General features: G+C 44.8%; 1 protein-coding gene across 2 annotated transcripts in view; it reads left to right on the top strand.

The window, feature by feature from the left end:
• Positions 1–22165, top strand: part of MYZAP (myocardial zonula adherens protein) — a 64721-nt gene extending 42556 nt beyond the window's left edge. Inside the window, exons 11-15 of one of the 2 annotated variants that reach the window (XM_060282785.1) lie at positions 734–817; positions 3205–3305; positions 17472–18143; positions 18988–19210; positions 21544–22165. In XM_060282785.1, the coding sequence (XP_060138768.1) occupies positions 734–817; positions 3205–3305; positions 17472–18143; positions 18988–19210; positions 21544–21684 (1221 nt within the window). In that variant the 3' untranslated portion in view covers positions 21685–22165. Of the gene's footprint in view, positions 1–733; positions 818–3204; positions 3306–6270; positions 6718–17471; positions 18144–18987; positions 19211–21543 lie in introns of those variants that run through there. The other variant, XM_060282783.1, reaches the window with a different exon arrangement.
• The last annotated feature ends 1658 nt before the right edge of the window (positions 22166–23823 follow it).

Genomic DNA, 23823 nt, shown 5'->3' with positions numbered 1-23823 from the left:
GAGGGGGAAGGCTTTTGTTAGGGAGGCAGAACCTCAGCTTTGTATTGATTTGTATTGATTGGGGGGGCAGCTGTCCTCCCTGCCCCCCTTGGCTATGCCCATGAGCACATGGTTAATTTGTGCAGACATTGGGTACAATCTGTCATCAGCACAACATGGGTATAACAAGTTGAGAGGGGATGTGCTTGTGCATGGGATATAAGCATGGCTGGCATACTCTTTATGTTTGTATTTCCCCCCTTACCACAAGGAGATCAGGACAGTATATATGGGGCTACCACACCTATATACAACAACCCTGTAGGTGTGAGAGAGTTCAATGTTAGTATTAGGATTTATCTCATGATAGTTTTGATTTTTATACATCACTGAATGACAGAAGGGTGGAATAAAAATATTTTAAATAAATAAAAAGTAACAGTGCTGGGAACCCGGAAACATATTCACTGTTGCCATTTGTTACATTTTTATGTGTTCAACAATTACAATTTGACCTGTTGGCATTCTGTAAAAACATTCAGGCTTAGCTATAAATTTTGAAATGAGTAATTTCATGTTCCAATGAATGGAGTGTTCATGGGTCTTGTTTTTGCTGCTGCACAACAGACTGATATACAGCTATCCCTCTGGAAATCATCCCTATGGATATGTACAATCTAATTTCCGGTAGGGAACTTATTTAGTGACAGAGCTTTTCCCTCTTATCTGCATTTACATTTTTTTTTCTTCATAGATTGAGCTGCAAAAGCGAAAGATGAAGCAAAAGGAGCTGTTTATATTTCAACTTTTAGAAAAAATATCATTTCTTGAAGGAGAGGTAAGGATTATATTTGGCTAATTACTGAAAGTTGTTGTTAACTGATACTTAGCCGATTATATTTTCCAGTGTAAAAATGCCTCAAAACTCTTCTAGTTCTGTTAGCCCAGTACAAATATATGTACCAATTTAATAATATAACAGTTTAACCATGCAGAACATTTATATACTCTGAATCTGGAAAATTCAAAAACAAATATGAAACATTTCTGATCAAGGCAGCATAATATTACAGTATAACTATTAAGAATCAAGTGTCAACAACAAAGAAGAAAAAAGAGGGGGCAACCATAGAAAATCTATAAACAGAAAACAATACACTATTAATTGAGTACATTTGTCAGCTGTATTTGAGTGGCTGTCTAGAGATTTGAGTGAGTCAGGAGCAGGGATGATTATTAATGAACTAAGTGCTTCCTGTATTAGGTAATGCAGACCAGGATGTGTTTGTGTGAATGTGAATGTGAGGGGAAGGGCAGAGGAAATGGAAACCCAATACTTTTTCCTTTTATAGGATCACTGTAGCTCAGTGGTGTGCAGTCAATGGACTATTAGGGGACTAGACTAGTCCCCTAAATGTTCTGATTAAATTAGAGTATTAAAGTCTGGCACCTCCTTCCCAAAGCCCAGGAAGCTTCTGCGCAGCTTAGGGAGGGAGGCATAATGCTCACGTGTACGACATCGCCCCCCGAATCGCCTTCGCAAGCTGGCGCATCTGGCCCTAACTGTTCTCCTACAAAATATGTTGCCGCACACCACTGTTGTAGCCATGTAGAGCTATATGTTATAGGGGAATTGATTATTATCTGGAAGACTTGCATACATAATAAATTAAGCCAAACTGTTGTGAAGTTATCCTTTTGTTTCTGCTCCCTCAACAACCATAATTTATTAGTTAGTTTTTCCACGAGGCCAATGTCCCATACACTTTTTACCAATGATCTATGTTTACCCCGAAAGATTTTTCCAACGTCTAGCTAAAATAATCCTAGACATTATATTACAACTAATTTTGTTAGACTTTAATTATTGTGTGTGCTGCCTCCTACTTTTTCATTAATTTGTAGGTTGGTTTTGTGGTTTGTATTGGATAGCAAGTCTACTTAGGCAGCACCCATCTTCCTACATGTTCTGTGACTCAATGTTTCAGGCACTCAACAAATAAAGAATATTTATATATATATTATTTTGCACAGATGAGCAGTAAGATGTAAAGAGAAGCCTGTGAAAATTAATAGAAACGTGTTTTCACATTTGTGGTTAGATTTGGGAGGGGAAAACACAGGAAGCTGCCTTATGCAGAGTCAAACCATTCCTCCATCTAGCTCAGTATTGTCTACACCAATGGTTCCCAATTAGTTACCGTAAGTATTGTGGATTCCATGAGTTTGACTATGGTAGTTTGTGTTACGTGAACGGTGCCATGGACACCCTGGGTCAGTTACGCGGACTGCCCAGTGGTCTGTGGACCACCAATTGGGAACCACTGGTCTACACTATTGTCTAACAGCAGCTCAACAGGATTTCAGAAAGAGGTTTCACCTAGCCCTATCTGGAGATGCTTGGGACTAAATCTGGGGCCTTCTGCATGCAAAGCGGATGCTCTACTGCTGAGCGACAGCTTTTCCAGGAAAACCCTGGAAACTAGATCAGAGTGTTGGCATCTAGGCTTCTCATTGCTCCCACTTGCAAAACCTGTCAGGAGTCATGGGAGCTGTGACATGAAAGGGAGCAGAGCACTGGATAGGTCTCCCCTGTCCATAGGACGCTGTCCTCCAAATCACTCCAAAAAGGAGAGGGTTAGAGAAAATCCAGATTGAGGGAGGAGAATGTGTGGGAAGGCAATTATTGGAGAATGTCATATGAACAACAGAGAATTAATGGAAACACAGGAAGCTTACTATCCACACTGAATGACAGTAAGCATGAGTCCTAAGTTCAACACTCTACCATGCCAGATTTCATCTTTTTCCTTTCTCACTTTCTGCGCCTCCAATTTAAGAAATTCCCTATAAGCTTCCTTTTAAGCACCTCCTGCTCCCCCATCTCTGTTGTCTTAATGTTCTCCTTCAATGGTAAAAATAAATAAAGCAAGCCTCTCTTAATCTTTGTTGACTTAGGACTCTGGTTCGAGGCCCTCCCTGGGTGACCTTGGGACTGGTCACCATCTCTAAGGCTAACCGGGTTCAGCAACAGGGGTGGGGCCCGGAGCAGGATGAGTCATGTACGCTATCAGGAGCTTCTCTCAAAAATTAAAAAAGATACTAATGAAGAAAATGTCTGTGAGGGAAGTCCTTTGCTTTACAATATGCATGTGTAACAATTAATTGCAAGGCCTGCTGGGATATTGAATTGAAGAATTGAGTTGTCAATTTTGTATATTTCAGAATAAAGAATTACAAGACCGTTTGGATTACTTGATGGAGTCACAGTCAAGGACTGATGTAGAAACCAGAGATGTTGGAGTAGGATGTGACCTTCCACAGAGGTATCTGGGCTTGAATCCATTTAGGGGGGATCCTTTTTAGCCCACTTCGTTGAGAGGCTGAAACAACTACCGTAGCTGCCCCCCCCCTTGCAAATTCTTGGAATTGTGAAGTTTTTTAGGGGGTGGGGGGAACGTGAGCAGGTGCGCATTTCCGTGGGTGAAACAGTGCTTCTTCAAGGCCAACTGAGGAATAGTGATTTGTCACGTGTAATAAACTTTTATATGCTTGCTGTGTTTCAGCTTGCCAGAGGAGCCTTAAGTCTTAGCAGCATGCTGAATAAGTCATTTCACTAGAGCAGTTTAATGAAGCACTAATAAGATTACTCAGTTATGATTTTGCCCTTTTGACATTAACAACCAGCTACACTGGTTTCCAGAGCTTCAGCCCAGAGGCGGCGATAATAAGACAAGTTAAGAAATTTCCAGGCCGTGTGACAGCTATTTATGTGATGCTTCCTGGGGACCTTCAAGGTGCCAAAGCATCTATATGTGGTTCATTTGGAAATTTATCATTGACCTTTACTCTGCTTAGCTTTATAGAGCCCTTTATTTTTCCTGTTTAATTTTTATAAGTAAATAAGAGTTAATGATTTTTTATGGCTCGAGGAAAGCTCTTAAAGCCCTAAACCAAAAGAATGTGTATGGGGGACGTGGCAGATGGTCCTCAGTTTGTAGCAACTTGGCAAATGCCAGTAAAACAAACAAACCAGGAAGAGGCATTTTTCACGCTGTTTATGAACAGCTAATTGCCATTCATCAGGGCATAGGCTTAATGTATTTTCTGCACAACAAAATAAAGAGACCCAATAATATCCAAATACAGCCTATATTACACTAATAATAAGTTTTCAACCGTGTGCAAAAGTGTTAAGCAGCAATTAATACCAACAATTATGGATCACTGGTAAGACATCTGTTTAAATAAAGTCTTTTGCAAGTTCTTATACATAAATAATAACTTCTAGTTCCTGGGGGGGAAAGTTCTTAATCAGATTCCGGTTTGAATGCTGAAGTCTCTGAATGCATGTGTCTCTGGGGACTTGTATGTACTTCACCCTTAAACAGGCTTGTGAGAGGGGAATGCTTTCTGCGGGTTGACCATGCGCCACCCTGGCACATGGTTCCAGGTTCCAGGAATTCACACCAAGAGCTTGAGTTGAATGCTGAAGTACCAGATATATTAAGGTAGGGTGGGGAAAGGAAGTTCAGTTACACACTAAATAATGTGGTCCTTGGGCTTCCCCCCCTCAATAATCTACTGCACTCAAACCCCCAAAGTGGAGAAGGAGATCTCCAGTGGGGGGGGGGAGAGAGAGAGAGAGAGAGAGGAGGTTGCTAACTAGAGTAGATTTAAAGGGTTGGGATCAGAGGAGTTTCTGCAATTGCAAATGACTAGTGCAGGGGTCAGCTAACTTTTTCAGCAGGGGGCCGGTCCACTGTCCCTCAGACCTTGTGGGGGGCCGGACTATATTTTTTTGGGGGGGGGAAATGAATGAATTCCTATGCCCCACAAATAACCCAGAGATGCATTTTAAATAAAAGGACACATTCTACTCATGTAAAAACATGCTGATTCCCAGACCGTCTGCGGGCCGGATTTAGAAGGTGATTGGGCCACATCCGGCCCCCGGGCCTTAGTTTGGGGACCCCTGGACTAGTGGGTGTGGGTGGGTGTTGATGCTAGGGCCAAGCACCCAGGCCAGAGTTCCTCTGCTTCTGGTTCTCTTACGATTTTCCAACTCTTGGGACCCACAATCTCTGACATTCGGTTGCTCTGAGTAAGACTGCAGTGGGGAGTAGAGGAGAATGGTGGGTGGTAGGTGTGTACAGAAAGAAGTTTCAAGCATATGCCAGAATCTGTTCTCTTTTTCTGGAGTCTGGTCTCAAAGGAATGACTGGAAGAGAAGGGGAGAAAGGAGACATAGGCTGGGCTTTCCCTACCCTTATCAGTTAAAAATTCATTTGAAGCTCTTGCTGTTGTGCCTCGGGTGTGATGTTTTTTACGATGGTTCCTCAGGAACTATGGTACAGGTATAATCTTATTTGCCTAGGTACTTAATAATCCACATATAAACCAAACATTATTGTTTACCTTGATTTGCATGATAGGTAGATCTACCTACACTTCAGGAGGGGGTGTTGTTTGGAGTCATTTCTTGTGGGGCTCACTAGGTCAACCTTTTGTAAGCCAGTTATTATCAATTCGTGTGGGTGTTGCAATGTAAAAAAAATGAGAGTCAAATTACCTTGCCCTGGGGTTTAGGGAGCAGAGATATTCCCAGCATGCATCACTGTTCTCCCCACTTTTCCAGTTCAGTGTCTGGAGACTAAAGGTGGACTGCAGTTGGCTGCCATGTTACAACAAATTACATGTTAGATGCAATTCTTCCAACATGCTGTGTCTTTTCAAAAAAATAAAGGACTAGCAGCCTCATACCCAGTGTTGCTTGGGAATTCCAAGAAACCAAAAACCAGTGGAGTTTTGAAAGGTTCAATCCAACATTTTGATTCAAAATGGCATCCAAATGTATCCAAACATAGATCAAGACTTGCTCCTTTGTCTCAGGAACCATAATGAAAAATTTGGTTTTGATATTTTAAGGCAGGCATAGGCAAACTTGGCCCTCCAGATGTTTTGGGACTACAACTCCCATCATCCTTGACCACTGGTCCTGTTAGCTAGGGATGATGGGAGTTGTAGTCCTAAAACATCTGGAGGGCCAAGTTTGCCGGTGCCTGTTTTAAGGTCTCCAAATATTGAACAGACTCTATAAGGAACCATCAAACCATTTTCTAAAATGTGTAGTAGATTTTGTTTCTGGTTACTGCTGCATGAAGTATTGTCCTGGCCCAAGGGAAGAGTCATATATGTTGTGGCTTCTTATTCATTGGTTTTAATCAGCCAAACAATATTGGTTGATTTCTCAAGTGTCTAACATTTTGTGCTGTTGGTTTTGATTCCTAGCCCCGAGAACAGCGGCATATCTTCCGAGACATCAAAGCCTGCCAGGACATACACTCCATTCAAGAGAGTCTTGGAGTATTCGTCAAAGCGCAGCACAACTGCCATCCTTCCAGGCCCAGGAACTCCTCACACATGTTCCAGCGTCTTGAAACTCTGCAGCTTGAAGGACTGATGAGGCAGAGAAGCCTTTCAGAAACTTTGTTCATGAAGCTGCCCTGTATTTATTTGCAAGGGAACCAAAGGTGAGCAAAACCTCTGCCCCTGTTCCTTTTTTTAGAGGAAGGAATATGCAAAGTCATCTGCCACATTTTGAGCACACCTGAAGGAGAGGCTGCTGGACAGCAATCCTAACTGCACATGGAAACTCATTTCTCATTTGAACTTTAATCTAATTCTACTGAACAGAATTGCCGTTTTCTTTTCTTGACAGGGGCATTAATTTCCATGTTACTCTAAAAACACTGAATGGGACCACAGTGCTCCTGAAGAGGGAGGCAGGGACCACCACCAAGTAAGCGTGCCAGTGGTCCTCTTGTGAACTTTCTGGAAAGGAATGAAATTTTCTCAGCAAATGAATGCTCTTGGCTGATGTGCCGCCCCAGGACTTAACTTTTGTTGGGTTTCTGCCACAAGGCACGTAGCTTTCTAAACTGTTAACTACCAAGTTTATTTCTACATCCAGTAACCTCCAGGTCTCTGAGATTCACAGTTTCTTTTCAAGGGGATTTTTTTCAGTCTTTCATACCCACCTTTCATCTGTCTCCAGGAAATATAGCATTGGTTCTTCATGTACATGTATATTAATACCTAGAAGTACTTGTGTGTCTATTTATAACATTCCTGTTTAACAAAACCTATTATTTTGTACAGTATATTGAAAATCCCTGAATGCTGTTCCACTGAAAATATGGTTAAAAGTCCTTTGTACTGAACTGAAGCCACATTTGACTAACTCACTGTATATGCATTTTTATAATGTGCTATGTTGTATTTTAATGTCATTTAACATCAATGCTGGAGGGGATAGCTATTCCTCAAGGAATACACAATGTGTAAGAGTTAACAGGGAAAATGTTGATTTAAAATGATTGGCATTTTAAAGACTCTGGCCCGTTGTCAGTGTGTTTCACATTTGACTATACTCTTTCAACAGAGCTCTTGTTATTTTCATGTATGTGCACTACTTAATTAGCAAATAAAAAAGAACACTGTATAGGAAGTCCGAGGCCATATGAATCACTTGGATAATTCTGCAGCAAGAGAACTAATTGCTTAGGATACCATCCAGCCACCTCAGTTCCTTCCCACTTGGCTCTAGTGTGCCTGTTTGAATAAATACTTTTTGGAAATTGTACAAAAGGCAACATATTCTACATTTACAAATGTAGGGAAAACTAAATATGAAGTATATAATCCCTGTGATGTTATATATGCCATTTATATTGTTATGAAAATGTTACTGTGGGTGGGACTATCATGCCTTTGCCCTTGGCTTCCCAAGGCAATCTGTGGTCAGAGTTTGGGGTTTGACAGAATCATGTTAATGGTTTCCAGCGTGGGTGAATGCCTAGGAAGTAGTTTGAGATTGTTCTGGAAATTTCTGAATGGAGAGAGAGACATCGGAGATTGAGGAAGAAGAGTGGCATTCCTGTTGCTGTTATGGAGAGGAGGCTGAAGTCTCTGAGTGAAGCAAACTGCAGTTTGCAACAGAAGGAGAGAGAGCAGCGCTGAGGGAGCTGAAAAGCTGAAAGCACCTGGGTGGGCCTCTTCCTGGAGATTTGATTTATTGCCATCTGTAAATAAATCTGATACAACAAAATGCTGCAAGTCTCTAGTGTTCCCTCCTCCGAAAAAATGCAAGCACCTGCACACCTGGAAATCTTCACTTGGGGAAGTGGGGACCATGTGACAATATGTAGGTAGTCTAGGCACTGTGGGATGTATAGCAGCAAAGTGGATTGGGTTCAAAATGGGGATGAATATGGGGCTTGAGGGCCCAGTCTCTTTTAGTGCTTTGCCTTCTCTTCATATACTTTGGACAAAAAACCTTGAGTCATGTGTGGGGCAGTCCTACAAACGTAAACAGAGTCTTGCTGCTGGAATCAGGCTAAAGGGCCTTCTGGTCCAACATCCTGTTCTCGCAATAGCAAGCCAAATGCCTCTGGGAAGCCCACATGCAGGATCTGCACGCAAACAGCACTCTCCTAGACATGTGTACTCAGAAGTAAGTTCCGGTATGTTTGTTTAAAGCATTTCCACCCACTCTTCTGCCCAAAGAAGCTCCCAGAGCAACAGGAGGGAGGAGAAAAAAAAGCAAATTCATGCACTAATTCTGCAGGTCATGGAACTAAATCTACTGCTCCAGATTCCGGGTTCTTGTACTAGAGTTCTTTGAACATAATGGAGGAAATCAAACACTGGCAAGGGCTTATCACTGAACCTGCCTAGTGGCAATGAAGGCAGCCAAGAAGACATACTTTACTATCTCCATTGCATCCTCTTTGTGCCATCCAGCAGAGCTTTTCCAGGTAGTGCAGGACATTTCCCAGTCTCCAGAAGTAGGTGACAGAATTGATGGTAGCTCACTGTGACTTGTTTGCAAAGAAATTTTAAGGATAAAGTTGACCTTGACTCCTTTAGGCACCAAGCAAAAAAAAATCCTCTTCTACTAGGCCTTTGACTAATTAAAAAACCTATGACCTTTTATACTGGAGCCGGGGTGAGTAATGTTTTTCTTTGTTACTATGTTACACATTTTACAATATAAAATCGCCCTGTGATCCTTGGATGAAGGGTGGTACACACATTTAATAAATTAATTAAAAATAAATGATAATAGTGTACAAAGCCCAGGATACCTTAAGAACCCCCTTGCCCTAGACATCCCAAGTTGATCACTGAGATCATCTGGGAGAACAGGGTCCCCATGGAGCAGAAGCATGACTTGGGTCAATGAGAAGTTGTGCCATCAGTGTTCTGGCCCAACTTGGGAACTCCCTGCTTCTAGAAGTCAGACAGGCACCACCTCTGATGAGTTTCAGGTACCTGGTTAAAACCATATTTCAGGAGGCTGTTGCATCATGAATGCTTGTCTGGCGTTTTAAAATTTTCTGATGTTTTCATTTAAATTTCTGAGGTTTAATTTATGTTGCATTGATCATAGTTTTATTGCTGTAAGCCGCTTGTGATGAAAAGCAGGGGTATACATCTTAAATAAATAGATCTAAGCACAATGGACGCGGATGGCGCTGTGGGTTAAACCACAGAACCTAGGGCTTGCTGATCAGAAGGTTGGCAGTTCGAATCCCCATGATGGGGTGAGCTCCCAATGCTCGATCCCAGCTCCTGCCAACCTAGCAGTTCAAAAGCACGTCAAAGTGCAAGTAGATAAATAGGTACTGCTACAGCAGGAAGGTAAACGACATTTCTGTGTGCTGCTCTGGTTCACCAGAAGCGGCTTAGTCATGCTGGCCACATGACCCGGAAGCTGTACGCCAGCTCCCTCGGCCAATAACGTGAGATGAGCGCCGCAACCCCAGAGTCGTCCGTGACTGGACCTAATGGTCAGGGATCCCTTTGCCTTTTAAGCACAGTGGAAGGCCTGCTGCTACTCTCAGTAATGGTAGTTGGTAGGTGGAGGGAGGCAGCTGGAGGTATATCCAGGCAAAGTGGAGAGTGCCTGTTCCTCTCCCTCTGATGGCCTTCACAACTCCTATGTAAGTATAAAACTTAGAGGAGTGATTAACCTAGTTTAGGCTGGTTCACCACCTGTGGCTATTCCTAGACTGTGATAGCATGGCCTCAGTCCATGCTCTAGTAACCTCCCTCTTGGACTACTACAGTGCACTCTACATGAGACTGCCCTTGAACACTGTCCAGAAGCTGCAGCTAGAGTAGAACACAGTAGTTGGTGAGGGGGGGTAGTTTGATGGGATTATGTGTCACAAGTCCTGAAAACACTGCACGACTTAATGTTTTAAAATCACTTACTTTAATTGTATATTTCCCCGCCTCGTTTGCTGGCCTGAGTTTTTTTGAGAGAAAGGGCAGTGTAGAAACTTAATGAATAGTGTTTGTTGGCCTTGGTTTGGAATATTCTTAAGTTTTTTTTTAAAAAAAGGTAAAGGACCCCTGACAGTTAAGTCCAGTCATGAATGACTCTTGGGTTGCGGCGCTCATCTCGCTTTACTGGCCGAGGAAGCCGACATTTGTCTGCAGGCAGTTTTTTCTGGGTCATGTGGCCAGCATGACTAAGCTGCTTCTGGCGAAACCAGAGCAGCGCACGGAAACGGTGTTTACCTTCCCACCGGAGCGGTACCTATTTATCTACTTGCACTTTGACGTGCTTTCAAATTGCTAGGTTGGCAAGAACTGGGACTGAACAGGAGCTCACACCATCGCAGGGATTTGAACCGCCGACCTTCCAATCGGCAAGCCCAAGGCTCAGTGGTTTACTTTACACCACAGCGCCACCCGCGTCCCCTTCTTAAATTTAATTAACACTAATTAAAAAGGAGCACACTACAGAGATTTTCTTATGATTAACTGAAATTATCTGAGCAAATTTCAGCACACCAACCCCACCTTTGAGTCTTTATAGCAGGTACATAAATTAGCAACAAAAAGCAATCCAAATCAGGGAGCAAATAAAACTATGATGAAAAGAGAGTTTCCACAGTCACCCACACTGAAACTGTATAATCCACAAAGGCAGAGAGGGGAGAAATAATTTCAAGTCTTGGCTGAACCTGCTAGTGATATTTACAGGAATTGTGGCACAGAGATCACTGCAGGTTATGTTTAAACTCCTCAAAGCTTCCGTGCTGGTCTTCAGCTTTTAAGCTGTTCAGGTGTGCAGGAACGGTCCCGCTTCTCTAGATGTGGCACAAACTCTTTTTGCTAAAAACGCATAATCCCATCAGACTGCCCCCCTCACCAACTACTGCATTCTACTCTAGCTGGTTTCTGGACAGTATTCAAGGGTAGTCTCATGTAGAGTGTCCTGCAGTAATCCAAGAGGGAGGTCACTAGTGCATGGATCAAGGCTGGGCTACCCCAGTCCAGGGAAAGCCATAGGTTCAGCCCTACCAGGAAGATCTCAGAGATTTCAGGGTCTACTGTGAGTAGGACTAGCAATGGATACAACCCTAAGGGGTGAAGCACTGTATAAATGGCTGAAATAAATAAATGAAATGAAAACAATTCAATTGAAAATTCTATTACCTCAGATAGATAGAATAATTGGCAAATTAGCTTGCACCTTACATATTCAATGGAAGAGGGATAAATATGAGCTTGCCTAAAAATGATGAACAAACTTGTTAAGAGTTGAAATATGAATGGATATGGAAATTTTCTACAACACTCTTCCAACTGTGCAAACCAAGTAGGATATAACAGGCCAAAAGCTACCCCTTAGCAAAGGCAGAAATAAAATTTCCTATTTTGACAGAGGAAACCCCAATGCTATATATGTTTGTAAGTCACCCCTGAAGATGACCTTGGCTCTGTGACTTCACTTTGCTGAAGTTTTATTTCTATTTAAATACAGTACTGATATTGTAAGCTGGGCACCTCCCAAAATATACAGGAAAACGCCTGCCAAGTCAGATATGAGTGTGGACTTTGAAAAGAGGTGGGGAATGTGGTTGACATTCTTGCAGCTGAATGACGACTGCTGCAATTATTTCAATTGTAACTTGGAAGTACTGTATGTGGGCAGAGAATTTCTCTGGCACTAATGAGGTTGCCCTCTGATTGCCTCACGTGGTTGATGCTGTCTGTCGCATGATTTTGAATTAAAGTTATGGCCACACAAATATATGCTTTCTTTTCTCTAAGGATTCTGTGTCTTTTCCCTCAAATCAACATCTTGTCCTTAGCTAAATTAAAATAAGTTCAACTCCTGAGTACCTTTAGAGCAATACAAAACAAAGACCACCTGATACAATAGAGCAGGGTTCCCCAAACGTGGGTCTCCAGCTGTTTTTGGACTACAATTCCCATCTTCCCTGACCACTGGTCCTGCTAGCTAGGGATGATGGGGAGTTGTAGTCCAACAACAGCTAGATACCCAAGTATAGGAAACTGCAGTAGAGGACTAGAGTCTGGGTTTTCCCCAGGTAGACCCAACTACCTTCCCCCAAAGTTGAGCCACTAGATACTAAGTGCATTTCAGTTTTGAGATCTGTGTACTGTATAGGGTTTAAATGGCACTTTACAGAGTAACATTAGCAAAAGATATCCCGGCCCAAAAGAGTTCATGATCCAAATTTAGACTGTTGGCTAGGTGTAAGTCAACAGAGAAAAAATATTTCTCCCTTTGATATGGAGCTGGTGTCTCTTAAGTAGCAAGGCCATGCCTATAGGACACCAAAAAGACCTCATCTATGATACTGCCTTGTGTACCAAGATCATCTGATTGAGGCCACTTTACTCACATGTTATCCACCAACCTCTTAGGCAATGACCTCAGGCCATTCCCAGGCCATGTCTCTCTCACCGGTCCTTCAGCATGCCTTCGCCCTTGAGTGCTTTTGTCCTGTTGTAATGTGTGCTTTTGCTTGGCTAGATGGAAGATGGGGAAGGGATTCTATACCTTTTGTACAAAGTCATCCCCCACCCCCGGCAATCCAGTTTCTGCCTCTGGCTCTGCCCATCACCAGAATGCCCCCACCTCTTTCGTCCAAAAGGGAATGTCGCTTTTGGGCTGAAACTGGTTTTGCACCCCTGTTCTAAAGTAAGGCTGGCGGGGAGACAGCGGGCCTTTTCTGTAGTGGTAAGACGCCTTCCTTCAAGGACTGCTAGCCACAGTGGCTATGCTCTGCCTCCATAGTTGGCTTCTGAATCCCAGTTGCTGGAGTCTGCAGGAGGGGAGAGGGCTCTTGAGCTCAGGTCCTGCTTGCTTGTTTCCCAAAGGTATCTGGGTGGCCACAGTGAGAAGTTGGAACAAGGATGCTGGACTAGATGGGGCCCTTCCTTCTGATCTAGCCCTGGTGAGGATCACTTGGCGGGGGGTAACAGTGGAAAAAACGTTTTGTTCAGGCAATACTTTGGTTTGACTAGGGTTAATTCTTAAGGAGCTTTTGGCTCTCTTGTTTTGATGGATTCCGCTACCATTCTTCATATTGTTAGGCTTGGTCTTGCAGAATTAATTTTGATAATGTCATGCATTTATGGGTGTTGGGAACCTCAGACACTACCACATTTCAAAAAAGTGGGATAGATAAATACTATATCTGTAGCTGTTCCACAAATCATGTGTCTGTTGTGCAGCAGCTGTGCACATAGAATTCCGTACTTTTGCCAAGTACTGTACAGTACCACAAAGTGAGAATGCCCTATTTCACATTTTGCTTGCATGCTCAGGTCAGAAGTAAGGTCCACTGAACTCAGAAGGATCCACTTTTGATCAGTCAGCTGTAATTTCTTCCAGGGCCGGTGCTAGGGTTTTTGGCGCCCTAGGCAAGGTCGCCTTCTGGCGCCCCCCCCCAGTGTGAATGGTTGCCCGCCCCTCACCCGGCAACGGCGGGAGAAGAAGAAGAAAAGGAAGCTGCAGCCTCGCTCGGCCAGCAGCTTCTTTTTTATTTTTTCTTCTCCCAACGTTGCCGGGCGAGGGGCGGGCCAGCGAGGAGGGGCGTCACGCCAGTCAGCCACTAGCATGGCGCCTCGCTAGCTCGCCCCTCGCCCGGCAACGTTGGGAGGAGAAAAAATAAAAGAGGAAGCTGCAGCCAGCAGCCTCGTTCGGCCAGCAGCTTCTTTTTTATTTTTTCTTCTCCCGATGTTGCCGAGCGAGGGGCGGGCCAGCGAGGAGGGGCGTCATGCCAGTCAGCCCCTAGCGTGGCACCTCGCTAGCCCGCCCCTCACCCGGCAACGTTGGGAGAAGAAAAAAATAAGAAAGGAAGCCACAGGTGAGGGCGGCGGTGGCGGGCGGTGGCTGGGGGGGTTGGGGGGCAGGCTGGGCAGCGCCCCCTCCATTTTGGCGCCCTAGGCGATGGCCTAGTTCGCCTAAATGGACGCGCCAGCCCTGATTTCTTCTCAAGAAGAAATATCCTTTGTTGAGAACATTTTACACTGTTGGCTGTGGCGTGCTTTGTTTTTGCTGATCTGAACTTTCTGAAACCCATTCACTTAGAAGAAATATTAGGAAAACCCTCCCAGTTTGGTGGCTTTTTCTTCTTAGGAAAAAAGAAAAGAAAGCCCAAACCGGTCCAATCAGTTGGAAAACGGAAACATGATGATGCAGTCACTGTTCAGCCAAATATCTGATAAACAGGATGGGCTGTGGCTTGGGCCCCATCCCAGAGGGAAGGAAGGAAGGAAGCCTCTTTCAGCGGGAGCTTGGACGTTTAGGATGGAAGCAGATCCACTAAGTGCTGAGCTTTCTCCGGGAAAGTTCGAAGAAACTGGAGGTGTAAGGCCAGAACGGGAGTCTGGCTGGCTTCAGTATTTCTGTAAGAGCTGGGCCTTCTTCATCTAAAGCCATCCATGTCCTCTTCTGAATAGAAGGGCTGTAGCTCAGTGGCAGAGCCTCCACTTTGCAGCAGGCAGGTGGTCCCAGGTTCAATCCTCAGTACAGTATCTCCAGATATGGTTAGGAGGGAACCCTGCCTGAAACACTGAGAGCTGCTGCCAGTCAGTGTTGACAACAATCATATCTCCTCTCAACAGTTCCTCATAAGGCTTGGTTTGCAGACCTTTGATCATCTTGGTTGCCCTCCTCTGCATAAGTTTGTCAACACCCTTCTTAAATTGTGGTGTCTAGAACTGGGCACAGGTAAGGTAAAGGTAAAGGGACCCCTGACCATTAGGTCCATTTGCGAACGACTCTGGGGTTGCGGCGCTCATCTCGCGTTATTGGCCGAGGGAGCCGGCGTACAGCTTCCGGGTCATGTGGCCAGGCCAGCATGACTAACCCGCTTCTGGCGAACCAGAGCAGCGCACGGAAACACCGTTTACCTTCCCGCCGGAGCGGTACCTATTTATCTACTTGCGCTTTGACGTGCTTTCAAAGTGCTAGGTGGGAAGGAGCAGGGACCGAGCAATGGGAGCTCACCCCGTCGCGGGGATTCGAACCGCCGACCTTCTGATCTGCAAGTCCTAAGCTCCAGTTGTATTCTGACCAAGGCAGAATAGAGTGGCACTGTTATTTCCCTTGACCAAGACTCTTGGTCTGTTGATGCAGAGTAGAGTAGCATTAGCCCTTTCTGCTGCTGCATCTCACTGTTCATTCATTGGCCATCATTGGCCATTAATTAGTATTGTTAAGATTGGTTTTAATTATTTTTAAAATACTACTTCTTAGCTCCACATGCGCCCAAAGCGCTTTGCAATTAATTTTATAAATAGAAACGAGTTATACATAAGGGGAGGGGGAGGAGGAGGAGCAGTCAAGCATCCTAAAAACGTCGGAACGCGTTTGCAGCAGCGCCTCTCTGGCTCCTGCCAAAACGGCTGCTTAGCGAGCGAAGCCGTAAAGGGCCCACCGAAGTGTTTTGGCCCCGCTGGGGAGCCGTAGGGCGCTTCCGGAAACATGGCGGCGCCCACCGGGGGCCGGAAGCGGTGGGGTTGCCGCTGCTGTCTCCGTCCCCGCCCGCTCTCCTCCTGCCTCCGGGACCATGCGGGCCTTCCCTCCCCGGGCGAGGCATGGCGGTGGCGCCAGAGCAGCTGCGAGGCCGGAGCCTGCCGGAGCTGCGGGAGATGCTGAGTCGGCAGGAGAAGCTGCTGGGGGACCGGTGAGAGGCCGGGGGTGGGGCCAGAGGGGCCGGGCCGACTCTCCCCACAGCGGCTCAGGCTGGGCTGGCCGAGCCGCTCCCCTTCCCCTGGATAGCGGCGCTTCCCTCCGCTTTTGCCTTTCGGGGGGCGCCCCTTCACCCCCGGTTCAATATTAGTAGTAGTGGTAGTATTAACGATATTGTTGTTGTTTATTATACCGCCCTAAAGCCCCAGGGCGGATTACAGCATCAAAACGCAATTATAAGTTGTAAGAACAGTTTAAAGCAACTTACACAGCCCTTTGTGCTGGTACCGCGGTGAACGTGGACTCCCAAGCATTTCTGCTATTGTCGTATTTCAGAAATGTATCCTTTGCCTACTTTTCTACGAAAATCAATGGCTGGTATTTTCGTGCTGCTTTCCTGGTACTTGGTGCCTCTCAAAGCATCTCAAAGTCAATAAATAACACACACACGCACGACACGAGAAAGGCTAAGACATGAAGCCATTGGTCTGCATGGCTTGCTGTGTTCTTCACTGATGAGCGGCAGCTCCAGAATTTCAGGTGGAAGTCTGAGCCAGCCCTTGTTGAAGATGCTGAGGACTGAAACTTTTGCATGTGAGGCAGGTGCTTTAGGTCCTTCTCAGATATGACAAACTAAATAAAATTGGGCAGCATCAATAACAAAAGAAACACTAGAGGCTTCTATGGAAATGGTTGTTACATATAAATATAAAGTGCACACATGAATGCACACTGCCAGTGAGCTGTTGTTTTTTAATTCAACTAAAACTGCTTTATCTGAAAATTAAATGTTGTTGAATATGATATGAAATAGAAACACTGCAGGCACACTATTATCACTTTTCAAATGTGAGAAGATCTCCCCCTCCCCCTTCAGAAACGAAAGCTCCAAGTAAGGGTGGCCAAATGTCACATAGGGTCAGGTGTGCCCCTCTACAGTACTCTGTTTTATGTGCTGAGGCTCAGGAGGGGGGGGGGAATCATTTTCTTATCTCATTAGCAGCATTAAATGGTTGGGCTGTGGCTCAGTGGTAAAAACATCTGTTTTGCATACAGAACAGTCCCTGGCAGGAAGGTGAGAATCTTGCATGAAATCCTGCTGTGTGTACTGTACCAAGCTAGATAGGTAAATGGTCTCATTCAGTATAAGGCAGCTTCCTGTGTTCCCAACTGCAATTACCATACAATATCTTGGTAGTTTCAACATTTTTCGTTTTCTTTACTAAATACAAGTAAAATAAACATGCTTAGTTAGAGGCCATAAAACGATTTTATTATGCAAACATTTTTTTTACAGAAAACCTTATGGAAAAAAACATGCTGTTGCATTTGACAACCTCAAACAAATAGAAGGGATAGTAGCAGAGTGTTTGCTAATGGGCTTCAGAGGAATTCAAAATGTGAATTAGAACTCATCCTTGAATTCTGTTTACCTTGTGTATCTTCATCACATCTATTATAGGAAATTTGTATCCAGGCTTCCGGATAAAGGTAAAAAGATATCCAACTTCATTGAGAAATTGAAGATTGCTATCGCACAAGAGGAAGAGCTACAGAGAACAACTGAGCTTCTATCTGCTGTTAGATTAGAGTTCCAGGAAAAACAAGAGGCCATCCAATCTAGCAAACAAAAAAGGGTTGTCAGCAACAAGTCAACATGCCAAGACCCATCTCTTATTTCTGAACGTGACTACAATGAGATTGAATCATCTCTGCAGAACAAGCAAAGTGTCTGGACCAAGAAAAGAAGCAAAACAAACAGAAGTGCATTAGTAGGACAAGCCCCTGAGGACACCAGTTTTCCTCAAGGAAGCAAAACTGTTTTGGAGGTGTCAATAGCCAGGCTTCCAAAAGATGCTCAGGAGGCTCCCAAGCGGAATTTTCTAGACAAAACTGAAAATCCAGCACAGTCTGCAAGCAGCAGCAGTGAAGCACTGGTGGATGCCTTTGAAAGAATTTCAGTTGGTGGGGGAGAGTGTGGGGAGAACTCTGAAAATGGGCAGAGTTTTGACTGTAAAGGTCGTGCTTTTCAGAACTTTCCAAACATACCACCCAAAACTCCACATTACATGGAAGTGCTAGAACTGAGAGCGAAGCACCCTGTGGCAAAAAGAAGCAAATTTAAAGCTAATGTGTGAGTACTGCAGGAAATGCGCTCTCGCAGAGAGAGCTTTTGCTATAACCACAAGTGTGGGTATGTTTTATGCATACTGGGAAGTTTAGGATACATATTTTGGGGTGGGGAATATTTTTTTTTAAAGGTAGGATTATAAAATAATTATTACTTGCTGTGATACATTAGAATCATAGAATTGTAGAGTTGGAAGTTACCCTTGAGGATCGTCTAGTCCAGACATAGGCAACCTTGGCTCTTCAGATGTTTTGGAACTACAACTCCCATGATCCCTAGCTAACAGGGCCAGTGGTCAGGGATCATGGAAGTTGTAGTTCCAAAACATCTGGAGAGCCAAGGTTGCCTATGCCTGGTCTAGTCCAACCCCTGCAATGCAATGCAAAACCACCAAGCTGTGGCCCTTTCTCAAATGCAGGGGGAGCTTAGCCCAAGCAGTGTAGAGCCACAGGGGTCCCTTCCACTCAGAGACCCCTAAACTCTCCCTTGGCCCAAGGCCAGGTGGACTTGAAGGAAACCAGGCAGCAGCTGCCACCTGACTAGAGCTGCCATTTTCTCTGCCCCGGAGGCCTATATGAGAATATAAAGTGTGTCAGACCTCTTATAAACCATAATCCTTGGGATAGAGCAATATGGGGGTCATTTTAATTCTTCGATTGCTTCATGGCCCCACTCTTCTGTGCAAGCACACCTGAGGAAGCTTCCCTGAGCATCAGATGTTAGCCTCAAACTCCTTCAGTGTCCAAACCTGAAATTTCAGAGCAGAACAGGAGTGGAGGGAGGGAACAACTTTATGTGCCAGAGGGCTGGGAGGCATTTCATGAGCTGTGCTCTTGGTTTCTTCTAGATTGCTGACTGAGTCAAGTGGATCGTCTTGTGGCTCCCCATATAGCCCTTCCCCTAGAGGTCCCCCCTTTCCCCTTTCTGCAGAGGAAAGACGCCACAGAGATAAGAAGCACTTGAATGACATCACAGCTGCTCGGTTACCCCCTCTTCATCATGAGCCTACGCAGCTGCTATCCCTAGAAGATTCAGTAGCGATTCAGATCCAACAAAAGGAAGCTTATGAGGTATGGATGAAAGCGCTGATGCTTTGCATGAGCTCCTGTTCCATATTATGGGGACATGCAGATTGTGGGGGGTGGAGGGGGAGAGGCGTCTGCTATAATTTTGTTCTAAGGAGGGAACTCCTTGACCCCAGAGTTAGAACAGTCTGTGGTGGCAAAGAGGCTTCCATACTTTTGCTTTGCCCTGGACTCTGGAGGACAGAGGAAAGAAAGGAGGCACAAGGTCCAGCCCCAAACCAACATCAGGGAGAATGCATTGCTTGGTAGTACAGCACAGCTTATCTTGCAGAATGTGCCGGCTCGGTGGAAAGGTAGCATGAGGTGGGAGAGACGTGTTGTGCATTATGTGGAGAAGGTGGGTAGGAAACTTCTCCCCCTCCCATAATACTAGAACTCAGTGAGGGTCATCTGGTGCTGGAGGGTGGGAGATTGAGGACAAGCAGAAGAAAGTACTTCTACATGCAAAATATAGTCAGATTATGGAATTCACTCCCACAAGAGGTAATGGTGGCTATCAGTTTTGGTGGCTAGAAGAGAGAGTAATTCATGTAGGATAAGACTATCCAGTGCTACTAGTCAAGACGGCTGTGTTTTAGGCCCCCTGTTAGATGCAGTATGCTCTGCATGCCAGCTGCCGGGTGCTGTTGTGCTCTGTTCTTGTGGCTTCCCAAAATGGACATCTGGCAGGCCATTATCAGAAGAGGATGCTGGACTAGATGAGCCCCTTTTGGCCTCATGCAGCTGCTGCTGCAGGGCTGTTCTTGTTTCCGCCTGAGATACTGAAAAACTGTTGCCAGTCAGAGGAGGCAATACTTGGCCAAATGGATCAATGGCCTGACTCAGTAGTACCAGTGTTCAACTTCACTAAAAAGATGCTGCTTTCTAAAAACACTTGGATAGGAATGTTCTGAATAGAAATGGTCAGAGCAGACTTAGCTTACTTATTTTGATATTTATTCCCCATTTGTTTGTGATTGCAATCAAACTCATGTTGACTTACAAGTAAAAATAAGCAGATTGCAAATAAGCCAGTTTTGCATAGCTTTGAAATTCTACATGCTGAATTTGAGTTATGAATCTTTTTCATATGCATAGCCACTTAATTTACTTGCAAGTCTTGATTTAATTTAAATGCAGGTGAGAATGGGATGAGTACAGAAGAGTATCGGGCACTAAATTAATACTGTGTTGTCACGCTCTGCTTTGTTTTCTTTTGCTTATTGCGATGTTAATAAACAACTGGGGGCAGTTTGTCTGTAATTAAATTACAAATAATGTCATATCTGGTCTAACCATCTTGGATTTGTAGACTCAGCTAGATAAATATCAGCCAGAGTTGAGTTGATTTTTTTTCTCTGAACACCTTCGCCTGAAGTACAATTCGCCTGTAAAGGACAATTACTTCCAGCATTTAACAGCTAGTTTGCTCTATGATGTCTCTTTCTTTCTTCAATTTCATTAATTAATACACTGGTGTTGAAACTCTGTGGTTAAGGATGCCAGAGAAAAGAGAGGACTGGATCTCCCTTTCCACCTACCTGCTTGCACTGGGCTTTTTGTCCTTAGAGTCCCCTTTTCCATCTTATACAGCAACTCTCTCTGTGTCCAAATGCCTCCCAGTGTTCAGCGCAATGTGGCAAAGTTGCTTTTGCACTGTGAATGGTGGTCTTGTTCCCCCCACCCCTCTTCTCCACTGCCCTTCTTTCTAGCATGGCACTGTGCCTTGATACCAGGGGATTCTGTGGGCAGCTCATAGTATATGGCTTCATCTGTTGTGTTTCTGTTGGGCCTAGGGACCACCCTAGCATTTACAGTGGTACCTCGGGTTACAAACGCTTCAGGTTACAAACGCTTCAGGTTACAGACTCTGCTAACCCAGAAATAGTACCTCAGGTTAAGAACTTTGCTTCAGGATGAGAACAGAAATCTTGCTCCAGCAGCGCGGCAGCAGCAGGAGGCCCCATTAGCTAAAGTGGTGCTTCAAGTTAAGAACAGTTTCAGGTTAAGAACGGACCTCCGGAACGAATTAAGTTCTTAACCAGAGGTACCACTGTACTAACTTTCAGTAAATGGTTACAGGTAGGTAGCCGTGTTGGTCTGGATCGAAGTAAAATAAAAAAATTCCTTCAGTAGCACCTTAAAGACCAACTAAGTTTTTATTTTGGTATGAGCTTTCGTGTGCATGCACACTTCTTCAGATACAGACTGTATCTGAAGAAGTGTGCATGCACACGAAAGCTCATACCAAAATAAAAACTTAGTTGGTCTTTAAGGTGCTACTGAAGGAATTTTTTTATTTTATTTCAGTAAATGGTTTCTCTTCTCTCTTTTTATAGGAAATGCTAGCCAAACTTGCAGCCCAGAAGCTTGCAGGCAGACTAGGCCCTCAGATGGCCTGCTATGAGCCAGAGGGGGAGATGCTGGGCAACTACAGAGAAGTCAGGGACGAGGAATGCTACAGCTCGGCTGAAGACTGAGTCCAAGGCAGAATCTGCAGTGGATGCCTGGGCGAAGACACAGAAGGATCGCAGTGCTTTTTCCTCTTGTGTGCTGCTACAAATTTTCCCAAGGGTGTTAGGAGTGCTCACCTGCAGAGGCCCTGGGTTAACCAGAGTGCTGCAGAGGTTTCCAGATTCCCTGGTCCCTTTGCTGTTGCTTGCCAAAGAAGTAGGTGCATTTTGAAAGCTTGTAAGTCCTAGAAGCAGCAGTCCCCAGTGGCATGCCTCAGTTGGGTTTGTGCAGGAGCATACTGAGTCTGCTGTGCCCCACGTGTGAAAGGAGGAGGCAACGGATGCAAGAGCAGCCAAGTCTTTGCCTTCTAGCCTTTGCCTGATTCCAAACAAATGTAAGATTTGTTAACTTGTGTAAAAGATGACAATATTTTCTATTTAAAAATAAAAGTGTTGTGTTTCTATATTTTTCTATGTGGCATTAAAATTCAGGAGCAGCATGTTTCAATGTGTGTCTCCTTGTGATGTCAGGGTTAAAATACCTCCTCGTCAGTTAGTTGCACTGCCTGTGGAGGCATCCCCTGGATCAGGGCTGATGAAACGGGGGGGGGGGGGAGATCCAACCCTTTGCAGATCAATATCTCTAGGAGTGCTGCTGGTATGAGGCACACGTGCTGGCTGGGGTGGACTGTGGCAAAGGCTCATAGCATAGTGTTAGTACACATGATTGGCATGCAGAAGATCCTGGTTCAATCACAGCATCTCCATGGGGTTGTGTGAGTCTCCCTGTTTGAAGCCCTGGGGAGCCTCAGCTTGCCAGCGTAGCAGGTCATGAGCTAGATGCAGTAGTGAAGGCAAGCTCCTCTGTGTTGGCTAAAGTGTGGGGAGGGCTAACCAGCCCATGGGATGCATCTACCCCCTCAAGAGGTTACTTTGCACCTCCTCAAGACCCTCACCCCAATTTGCCTTAAAAAGACAAAAACAAAAGTTAATTTTAAAAGCTCGTTTTACTGCTTTGAGTCCGCTGCTGTGAGACCATAGTCAAAAGGTTTTTTATGACCTCCCAAGCCACTCCCAATTTTTCATTTTAATTATGTGTGTGCGTGTGTAATTATGAATATATATATTTACTGAGTTCTCCTATAGGTTCCCTGTTGTGATCTTGGGATTCCAAAAGGTTTTTTGTTCCCTTCGAATTTTGACCATTTAATTTTAAGTCCTGCACTCACTGGCCTCTCCCACAGGCCCCTTACTGTGTATCAATGATGCCAGAATGGTTTTGTGACACCCCCACCATTTGCGCTTCAAAAAAAAAAGTCCCTGCCCCCCTTTACACATAGGCTACATACTCAGTGTGACTTGTGGCCCCCAACATAGTGGAATCAAATGCTAATCCTACTCGAAATAGAACCACTGAAGTTAAAGGACATGTCTAATTTAGGCACATTAATTTCCATGGATCTACTCTGAGTAGGACTTGTTAGGATATGGCCCTCTGATTAGACTTGTTATGTATCACCCAAGCACTTGCTTCTAGCCTCTTAATGGCAGTCAGTGCAATGAAAGAGGAGGCCTCATTTGATAACACTGCATTGTGGGAGTGACTCTCATCACATCTTAAATGTGGTTGCCTTCAAAGCTTCCTATTTCCCACCATCTAGTCCAGAGAAGATTCTTATGTGTGTGTGTGTGAGAGAGAGGAAAAGATTACACATGGAAAACATGGCTCTTTCTTTCCCACCGCCTTTGCCTAAAATGGTGAACACCAGATTAATTTTGTAGTACCACACTCCTTTGAAGATATAAAAAGGTAAAGGGACCCCTGACCGTTAGGTCCAGTCACGAACGACTCGGGTTGCGGTTCTCATCTCGCTTTACTGGCCGAGGGAGCGTACAGCTTCCGGGTCATGTGGCCAGCATGACTAAGCCACTTCTGTCGAACCAGAGCAGCGCATGGAAATGCCGTTTACCTTCCCGCCGGAGCGGTACCTATTTATCTACTTGCACTTTTTGGTGTGCTTTCAAACTGCTAGGTGGGCAGGAGCTGGAACCGAGCAATGGGAGCTCACCCCGTTGCGGGGATTCAAACTGCCGACCTTCTGATCAGCAAGCCCTAGGCTCAGTGGTTTAACCCACAGCACCACCCGCGTCCCGCTTTGAAGATAT

The sequence above is a fragment of the Zootoca vivipara genome, chromosome 14 (assembly GCF_963506605.1).
Source record: "Zootoca vivipara chromosome 14, rZooViv1.1, whole genome shotgun sequence".
In the NCBI taxonomy this organism is placed as follows: domain Eukaryota; kingdom Metazoa; phylum Chordata; class Lepidosauria; order Squamata; family Lacertidae; genus Zootoca; species Zootoca vivipara.
This window is presented reverse-complemented; position numbering and strand designations above follow the sequence as displayed.